Consider the following 9,677-nt stretch of genomic DNA (forward strand, 5'->3'; position numbering starts at 1 on the left):
AGAGAAGTAGGGGCTTCACTGGCAAGGATCCTAGACTAGGGCTGATTCCATGGGGCCATGCTGAGGTGCTATGAGACTATCTTGAGGATAAAATACCACCCCTGCATGCACAGACTCACAGCTTCAGAGACAGAGACCTCTGACCAGCCAAAGCACAAAGCATGGAATGCTAGGGGTACTCTGGAGCTGCTGCCCTTGGACACTGACCTAGTATGAGGAAAGGGGCAAAGCCATTTCATCAGGCCTACTTGGAGCCTTAGCAATGCTCCTAGTAGTCATCCAGGCCACAAATCCACATCCTTTCCAAGGATAAGGGATGTGAGACTCCACATCTGATGGTCATCCTCTGAGCACCAGGAGCTGCAAGGTCTCGGACAGATTTCTTGCTGAGCAACTTACTTCCCTGGCAAGTTGTGATTTGGGAAGTATCAGGAGCAGTGTAGCTCCTGTGCATTAAGATGTGCTGTGGGACTATATAGGATCTGCCCTTTCTTTCAGAGGTGGAGTTCTGGCCACAGGCTAGGAGATGCTGGAGCTTGATGTTATGTTTGATAGATGTTGACCATTTTCCACCTCCCACATCTTACAAGAGAATTTTTAAATACTGTTCACAGCCCATGTCCTGGTGCATGAGCTACCAGGAAGTTGGATGAGTCTATACCAGTCTTGGACAAGAGTCTGGTAACTGCAGTTCAAGTGATTGTGGTGTCAGGCCTGAACTCTGATGCTAACACCCGTCTTCAGAGGTCAGGTGCAGACACGAGCTTTGGCACTCCACCCAGGAGAGCTTCCAGGTAATTGTCAAGGATAACCTGAAGTCCAGCAGAGAAGTTAGGTCTATCATCAGATCGAATCCCACTAGAATATGGCAATTCCCCTGTTGCATACACCTTGCTGAAGCAGGAACAGCCTCATATCCAACTGCTGCACACAGGCTGGCTGTGCTCATTAGCAGTGGAGGATCTCTGCCCTCTTTCCTTCCCAAGAGGTTCAGTTCCACTCTCAACAACCTTACCTCCATCCGGGCTATGGTCTGCATGTGCAGGGGATGGTCCTTGAGGAGCTTCCCAAAGGCAACGCGCCTGCGTGCGTACTCCCTGCTCAGACTGATCATCCTACAGAGAACACAGACAGGGATCACAGTCAGACCTCTCACTTTGGAGAATTCCCTTCCAGCCACCCCCACTGGAAGAACTCTGCTTAGCTGTACCCCACAGCCTAGGTCACCCACCCACAGGCCAACCTCCTTCAGCACTGTTGGCTTCCAGACCTGTCCCACAAAGGCATTAGATGTCACTCAGCTGCAATGCCAAGCATTGCAGTCCCCTTGTCCTGACAAGCTGCTCCTCCAGCTCTGGGGAGATCCATGCTGCCTTCACCTTCTCATGGAAGCTACTGCACCAATGACATTGTGGATCCGAGTGATGTTCAGCATGTTGGAGATGGAGGCCACTCCACGACCCTCTGCAGAGATCTGCAAGCAACAAGGAACAAAGGCTGATGTGAACCTTTTGCACTGCCTTGGACAGGGACAGACATCAGAGTGAAAGTGGTGTCACAGACAGATGGACATGAGCTGTCCACATCACTCCTGTCTGCCCTCAGACACCTCAGAGATCTGCTTGCTTTAAAATACATCTGTGTCATTTCAGCCATGTCTGTGTCATGATGTGGCTGCCCCATCCCTGGAAGTGTTCCAGGCCAGGCTGGATGGGACTTGGAGCAACCTGGGCTAGTGGAAGGTGTCCCTGCCCAGGACAGGGGGGAATGAGATGAGCTTTAAGGTCCCTTCCAGCCCAAACCATCCTGTGATTCTATGATTCTATGACCAGAGAGGTGGCTTTGGAGACTGTGTTGGCATGATCAGTTCTGGCCACTTTTGCTTGTTCCTACCTTCACACCACACAAACTGCCCCTCAGCTCACTCAGTGCAACTGGATTAGGGAAATGACTGGCCTAAAAGGGCATTTTGTTTGTTTGCTTCCCTCCCATCTTTTCCTGAACTCTTCTCAGCTCTGCCCCACACACAGCCCCACTGGTGAAGCATTCTGTGATGTAAACAGCCAGATACCAAGATGGAAAGGTGGAACTTGTTCAGTTGGCATCTCTGCTGAAACCCCCAGGAGTGTCTGCCCTGCCACGCCAGCCCAGTCCCACGGGGCAGGTGACCCCTCACACACCAGCTCTGCTTTAGCTCCGTGCAGCCACAGCTCTGCCGTCGCCATCTGCCGCGTGCCCAACTTGTCCTTCAGCCGTTGCACCTGAATGTTGTTCAGCTTCCCCTCCTCATCCCGAACCCGCAGGAAGAACAGGGACAGGCCTCTGGATCCCTGGGGACACTGAAAGGCACACAAAGATGAGTGCATTGCAATGAAACCAGGACAAGAAAGAATGTCCCTGCTCCTTCACCTGGTTCCACCATCCAACAGAACTGGTTTACCTGTCCCTCGGCATCTTCTATCCTGGCCAGGGTTAATGTCACATCGGAATCAGCAGCTGATGTAAACCACTTAAATCCATAGAGGCGATAGGTACCATCTGGCTGCTTCCTGGCCACGGTCTCGGTGCCGTTAGCTGAAAGAGAGGAGATTTCTTGGCCTTATGGGAACTTGTGTGTCAATCGATGCTGATTTTTCCATTTAAGCAGCAGCTCTTTTAAGCCACCTCCTGCTATCAAGATGGAGCATAGGTTAGCTGTTAATCTCTTTCATTGACCCTGGATAAGAAATGCAGCATATGTAATCCAGTGCCTCCAGTTCTTTAGGGGCTACCAAAGCTCAGAACGCAAAGGGCTCTACAGATTTGAGAGTCCTGCAGTGATGCACACCTTTCACTCCACAGCTGATCCTTCCTTCCACCAGGAAACCAACTGCAGCTTCACCAGATGCAGGTGACTCCCCTTACACAGTTCTGCTTCTGCAGTGGAGTTCTGAGGTTTTCTGGCCCATCACTAACATTAGTAGGCCAAGAAATAATGTTAGTAATAGGTAACAGTTGGGATAGTTATAACAGTAATAGCTAACATCAGCTAAGGCATAAAATTTGAAAGCCAAGGATGCTTTCTCAGTCCCAGCTGGGATGGGCATGGCTGCTCAAGGCTCAGATTACAGAGCTAGACATCCATGAGTTATCTGTGCAAGGAGCATAGCTCTGTGCCTGCCTGTGTGTTCTGCTTGCACCGGTGCACAGAAGTTGGGCATTTTGTTGGTTAAAAAGCAAAGTTATGCAGAGGATTTCTCCTGAAGTTTCCTGAACCAGCTCCTTGGCTTTGTAGGCTTCCCACACCCTTCACTTTCTCAGTCCTCACTGCCACAGCTGCTTCCCACCTCAGAGCACTTACCAACATCTGAGCCACCCCTGCGCTCCGTCATCCACTGGCCAGAGGTCCAGAACTTCTCAGGGTCACGGGATGTCAGGCGGTCAAAGGCATTTTTCAGAGATCCAGGAACACCCAGTGACTGTTTTGGGGGAAGGAAAAAAACCTGAGATGATTGTAATACAGTAGATGAAATTAGTCGGATGCCTTAACTACCCCTGGTGTGTCCTGGGCTCACACTGGCTGGCCTGGGAGCAGTGGGTGTCCTGCACTGTGCTGCATCTGCAGGTGCTGCTGATAGCCTGTAAGCCAGCCCAGCTCCTGCCCAGCCACTGCAGCACTGTGCAGACAGAGGGTACAGACCTGTGTGACAAAGGGAAGTGCTGAGCACCTCTACCCACCTTGGATTTCAGCCCCACCAGACACCTGGACAGAGAGCCCCTAAAACAGCCCATGTGCCAGGAATTACTGTATGTTCATATATACTGCATGTCACCAGCACCAAAGAGTTTCAGGGAAGAGAGAACTGCCTTGTGATGGCTTAATTTTTGTTGAATTAAAATGCCTGGAGTTAGGTACTTAAGGTATACTTTCCTCTGAATCCTACATAGCCACTGAGGCAGTGCAAAGGGTGTCTCACTAAGATGCAGAGCCAAATGTTCCAACTGGGAAAGTCTTGGTATTTTTACACCAGGTATGGATGTGGCCCAATATATCTAACTGCCATGCCACACAAGGAATGGGAAAACAAAGTGTCTTGTAGTTAAAATATATGATAGAATCACAGAAATATTTGGGTTGGAGGAACCTTAAAGTCCATCTCATTCCAACCCCTTTACCATAGGCCGGGACACCTTCCACTAGACCAGGTTGCTCCAAGCCCCATTCAACCTGGCCTTGAACACTTCCACTTGGGACACCTTTCCAACTACCTGCAGTGTCACAGGTGTCCTGTGCAGCAAAGGCTTCATTGTACACAGTGCTGGAAGTAAAGATAAAAGCTGGTGTGGGCACAGTCACTCATGGACAAAGGTAGTGGGTGATGGAGTTGAGTCACAGAGCAAGGAAGGGCTGTGCCCAGATCCAGATGGAGGATCAGCACTCCTCCATCCTCAGCTGGTGCTCCCATCTCTAACCAGCTCTCCAGGGCGTGGGCTGTGCCCTCAGGGACCAGCTGAGCTCATACCTCAATGACTTTGGCTGCCCCATCAGTCATGGCCAGTGGACAGCTGAAACCTCCAGAGCAACTTGAGAACAAGTACAGTTTGACAGCCTGGTACAGGCGGCTGAGGGAGAGACGGAACAGATGGGTTACACAGCACTGCCACAGCAGGAGGATAAAACATCTTGACTAGGAAGAGAGGGGAAAATACAGCCAGAACGGGTGAGGATCAGAGCACTCATTTCTGAGAGAGCAAAAAATGTTCTGGCCAGGAGGAGAGAAGAGGAGCAGCAGAGTTTCTCAGTCCCAGTGGGACTGCCAGCACCAGGCCAGCTGGGGTATGTACAATGCAGGTCTCCAGGGCTGGAATACAAGGAATCTGCAAGTGAAACCGCAGACCTTTAGCTGCATTACAACTAACCTGATGTTCTTAGAAGTCTCTTCCAACCTTGATGATTCTGTAATGCACATAAAGCTGGAGCAATGCAGGGAACTGCCAGGCCCCACAGTCAGGAAGATGACATCAAGGAATATGATGATCAAGTGCAGGCCATTAGTTATGGCTTGTCACTGGTGAGGTGGAACATTGCAGTGGACAGACACTGCTGCTGGAGACAGCAGGAGCTGTGCTGGTGTCCATGCAGCATCTGCTACCCATTACACAACAAGCTCAGCCCTACAATGTGCTGCAGAAACCTTGCCAAGGATAACCAGGAAGGCACAGAGTCATTCCTATTCTCCCCCAGTTACCTCCAGTTGGAGTATCTTCTCTCATAGGCCTCAGCAATCAGACCCTCTTCTGCTGAAATCTCCTTCATCCTCCTCCAGGCCAGGCAGGTGTCGATGCGATCCACGCGCTGCCCCCAGGCATCGAACTGCCGGAACACAGGGGGGTTCAACTCACACTCCCAGCTCAGAGCTTGGATCTTGGTTTGCAGGCGGTTTCCGAACCTCTCCAGGTCCTGATGCACCTCCTGCAGAACCTGTGGAACAAGAAGAGCCCTTCAGCACACCCCTGGAAGGCAGGAGCCTCAGTCTCAGCTGGAAAGGAAGATGACTGACCATACTGTCCCATAGAGCCAGTAGTCTCTTCCACTTGACCCTTCCATGATTCTGTCATGCAGCACAACAGCTTCTCCCTTAGCCTCTGCTGGCACAAATATGCTCGCTGTCAATTTTTCTGAATTTTTCCCTCAAAATAATTTTTTTAAGTTACTTTTGGCAGCATCTCTGGATTTTGCAAAAGACAGAAGTGCTTTAGTATCAGGGCTGAGAATGACACAGATCACATGAGCCGGAGGGTTGGACAAGATGGTCTCCAAGAGGTCCCTCAGCCACTCCATGATTTACTGCTGAAGAAGAATGCCAGGGGAGGGGCTGCCAAAAATGGAATGCCTTCATCTGTACAGGAAAACTTTCACTGGGCTCAGCAGCTACCTGCCTGTCAGGCTAGGAAAGGAGGGATGGAGCAATCATTTCAATTTCAGTCTGGCACACAACACATCTAGAGTCAAATTCCCACCCTGCATCCAGCTTCCTGAACAGCCCTGGAGAAGGATTTTTGTGCCCTTATTTCTGCTGGGTTTGGCTGACCTGGACAGAGTAGACTGTCCATAGTTAATGGAGAGAAACTGGCACTCATGGAGGAGTGATTTATTCCAGCACCTTCAGATCCCTATCTCAAGGCGACAGGAATTGCCTTCCCTGTCTATGGCCAAAGCCAAGTGAAGTTGCTGAGAGTTAAACAACCTTGTTTAGAGGTGATTAAAATCAGCCCAGGAGGACCCAACCTCCAGCACTGTTGGACCTTGTTGACATAAACAAACCTGTTTCCATCAGAGGAATATTGTTTTCTGTTCTCTGCCCCCCAAGAGATGCTTGTTCCCCCCTCATTAAAACAATCATGGAGGTGAATAACATAGATGCTGCACTCAAAACAGCACAGTTATAAACCCCATTAATTTGCTGCAGCTGAAATACAAACACAGCTCCTGCCTTTCCCTGCCTTCCCTATCTTGACTTTGCACTGAGCCATATCCCTTGTGATTGATTCCTTCCTCGCTCTGCTGTTCTGCATGTGTGATGAGGCTCCAACACACACAGTGCAGGTGCTGCTCTGGAGAGCAGCCAGTTTTCCTTCAGGTGAATGCTGAAATGGTGTTAAAAATCACAAAACAAGCTCAAACCATGCATGAGAGCTTGTCAGCTGCTCCAGCCCGTGCCTCAGCCCTGCCTGCCATCAAGCTCAGCAGGGATGGGTGTGCACCTCATGTGCTTCACTACAATTTGGAGGTTGTCTTTGGGGCATAAGCCAGAAATCCAAAGTTCATGGATTTTACTGATCCCTGAAGCACAAGAACTTTTGAACTGTTTATCTGGTGGGGTGGTTTTTTTTGTGGGCAGAAGAATGTGAGTCTACCAGAGAGATCTCTTGGTCTGAGTTCACACTACAGTGAACTCATACAACAATCCCTTCACCTCATCCATATTTCCTAAGACTTGCTGACTGCCTTGCTGGGACCTCATGCCCTGAGCACACACAGCCTGACAAACCACCAACCTGCACAAATAAAGGTGTCTATTTCCAAGGGGAAAGAACAAAATCAGAGCTCCTGTGTGTGACTGCTGAACATGACACAGCAGCCTGGGTGCTCCAAGGAATGGACACTGGGATACAGAGAGGGATCTGTAAAAAGGCTCAGGGCTGAGGCCGCTGGGTGCTCTCACACACCCTAATCTGTCCCTTGATGTCCCAGGCGTGAGTATATTGGAAACGTGCAAATTATTGCATGTTAGGAGTGCAAACAGATGATCTTTTCTACTAAAGGACATATTTTCAGGGAGATCAAAGCCCAGAAATGCCCAGAACACAATGCCCAGAAAAAGCAGGTTCTGTGTTCCCCTGAAATCACTCTAGAACAAAGAAAGAAATGTTTTGTGCCATTCCAGGAAAACTTCTGTGTTCACCCCTGAATAGTACAACAGGAAACAGCCTCCAGCGTGCTGTCTGCCTCGGTGGGACACCCAGGGGTTGCTGCTCTCCTGGCAAGGAAGGTGTTCCCATGGAGAGGCAGCTCTCAGTGCTGCGGCAGCTCTGGCTCTCCCTTCCAGCGGTGAGGCAACACTGCCCCGCTGGGACCGAGCTCAGAAACGGAAGGGACATGCTGCTGCTCTCTCTTTGGAGAAGGAGTGGAAGCAGCTCTCAGCCTTGCCTTTGTTCTTTGGGAGACCTCACTCATGCTTCTTCCAAAGGTGCAGATTAGGAGCAGGACCTTCGTGGCAGCTCAAAGACATCCTCCTTTCCTGTCTTCTCTTCTGGCAAGAAAGCCACAGTGGTGCTTGGGGAGGCTTCATTCCTGTCTTTTGGGATGGCTGTGACAAAAGCAAGCTCCAATTGCTACCATCACACTCCTCCCACCCCATGTCTGCAGGGCCTCGCAGACCTGGAGAGTAAACAGGGGAAGGAAGAGCCTCACTGCAACCCATGTTCTGCCCCTCTGCTCACCCAGTGGCTTTAGAGGTCACTGGATTGCTTCCCCTGGAATAAATCATGGAGAGAGGTCACACTGCCCCATGAAAACCAGGAAACAGTTGTGGTCCTTGGGGTGACAACAGAGGACAGCCAGTGAGATGAGCCATCTCCTCCCAGGGGTTCCTGTGGGACTGGAGCTCACACCCACAGCTTGAGGTCTCACCCCACCACCTGCACCCCTGGAACCTGTACAGAGCCTTCCTTGGCTGAAAATCAACCCAGAAATGCCACCAACCTGTGCTGACAACAAGCAAACCCCAACGGGCTCTTGAGCACTCAGCTGAGAACAGGCCAAATCCTTAGGAATTTCTTTAAAAGCCCCTCTTCTCTCATGAGAGAGGTGAAGAACACAGCAGAGTTTGGAAGCACCTTAGTTTGTTCCCTTCCTCTGAAATTTCTTTCCCCAGATGACGAGACAACAAATGCCTGAACTAACAATCTCAAAACAACATTGCAACCTCCAGCCCAGTCCCAGGAGCCCGTGGAGCTGCTTTCTGTTTAAGTCCTGGCAGTGTCTGTCACCTCTGCACTCAAACATAACAAGTTTTAAAGAAAGCTGACAAATTCCCTCCAGTTAAAGCAAAAAAGGGCTCAGAGAAGTGTACAATTCAGAGCCTGAAAGAGCAACTAGGCAGAGTTGTGGTGAGTAGCACAGAAACACAAACATGCATGCCAGACCTTGGGAGGAAGGTGTGTTTTCAAGTAACTCCGAAGCAAAGCATCTTCCAAGTACTGGTTCCCAGTCTGGGGCCGCTCTTGGAAGAGGGTCTCCGTTTCTCTCCTTGCAAGGGGCATTTCCAGATCTTCCAATACCTGTTTCTCCTGCATGCTGACCTGTTGCTCCTGCCCCACAGTTGTGGTGATTCCTTTAATACTCAGCATTTGGCTCCTGTCCCTGGTGCAAGGCAGAAAGTGACCTGACTGCCACAGCTTGCAAGTGACACTGGGTCTCCACCAAGGCAGGCGACAGGTAAACATGATCCAGCCAAGCCCTGAGTGTGACACCTCTCTCCTGCACCCTCCTCTCCTGATAGCAGCACCAATCCTGAGCTGTTGGAGTGGTGTGAAGTTATACTTGAAAATCAATTATATCTTCTCTCCTCCCCCAAGGAGGAGCTTTCCAGCAGCTGTTGTCAACTGAACTAGGGAAAAGGTCTTTGGAAAGAGATCAGAAAATGGCCTGGAAAAACACAAGTACTCAGAAACACTGTGTTCTCCCCTACCAGCTGGGCAAACCATCATAACCAGTCTGACTGACATTTCCAGAGCTGGGGGAACTGGGAAGGTAGGCAGGTCTTTTTCTCACCAGCATCCCCCTCAGTTGCTTGAGCTGCTGACATGGTAGAGATGAGAAGGAAGTAATACATTTCTGCATCCAAAGGATAACAAGATGCCTGGAAATGGGGCAGAATTGTTCAGGCATGTTATTCGGTAAATAAGATACTGGTGAAATGGAGAATCCATCATCCTTGCCTGGGTTGTCACACTAGCTCCAAAATAGTGTGCTTCCTATGGAGATCCTGACACCTTTGAGCTGGAAAGCTATTAAGAGGTTCCCTTTCCCTAGAAAAGTACCAGAATATGCTAAGAACGTGGATTTGAGTAATATAAGACCTGCACCTCACTTGGGGTGATATGCTGCTAATAAAACCAGTATTTTACTATAA

The 9,677-nt window shown here is 50.0% G+C and overlaps 1 protein-coding gene across 1 annotated transcript in view; it reads right to left on the bottom strand.

Annotated features, from left to right (window-relative positions):
* The window catches only part of LOC103802082 (isobutyryl-CoA dehydrogenase, mitochondrial-like), a 17,793-nt gene extending 8,955 nt beyond the window's left edge, over positions 1–8,838 (bottom strand). Inside the window, exons 1-9 of the mRNA XM_009074533.1 lie at positions 8,689–8,838; positions 5,229–5,461; positions 4,503–4,602; positions 3,341–3,458; positions 2,441–2,574; positions 2,181–2,339; positions 1,380–1,474; positions 1,011–1,115; positions 1–18 (exon numbers count right to left, since the gene is read on the bottom strand). The exon at positions 1–18 is cut by the window's left edge and continues 133 nt beyond it. Of these exons, the coding sequence (XP_009072781.1) occupies positions 1–18; positions 1,011–1,115; positions 1,380–1,474; positions 2,181–2,339; positions 2,441–2,574; positions 3,341–3,458; positions 4,503–4,602; positions 5,229–5,461; positions 8,689–8,838 (1,112 nt within the window). The remainder of the gene's footprint in view (positions 19–1,010; positions 1,116–1,379; positions 1,475–2,180; positions 2,340–2,440; positions 2,575–3,340; positions 3,459–4,502; positions 4,603–5,228; positions 5,462–8,688) is intronic.
* Positions 8,839–9,677: the final 839 nt, after the last annotated feature.

The sequence above is a fragment of the Acanthisitta chloris genome, unplaced genomic scaffold, assembly GCF_000695815.1.
Source record: "Acanthisitta chloris isolate BGI_N310 unplaced genomic scaffold, ASM69581v1 scaffold18135, whole genome shotgun sequence".
Classification (NCBI taxonomy): Eukaryota; Metazoa; Chordata; class Aves; order Passeriformes; family Acanthisittidae; genus Acanthisitta; species Acanthisitta chloris.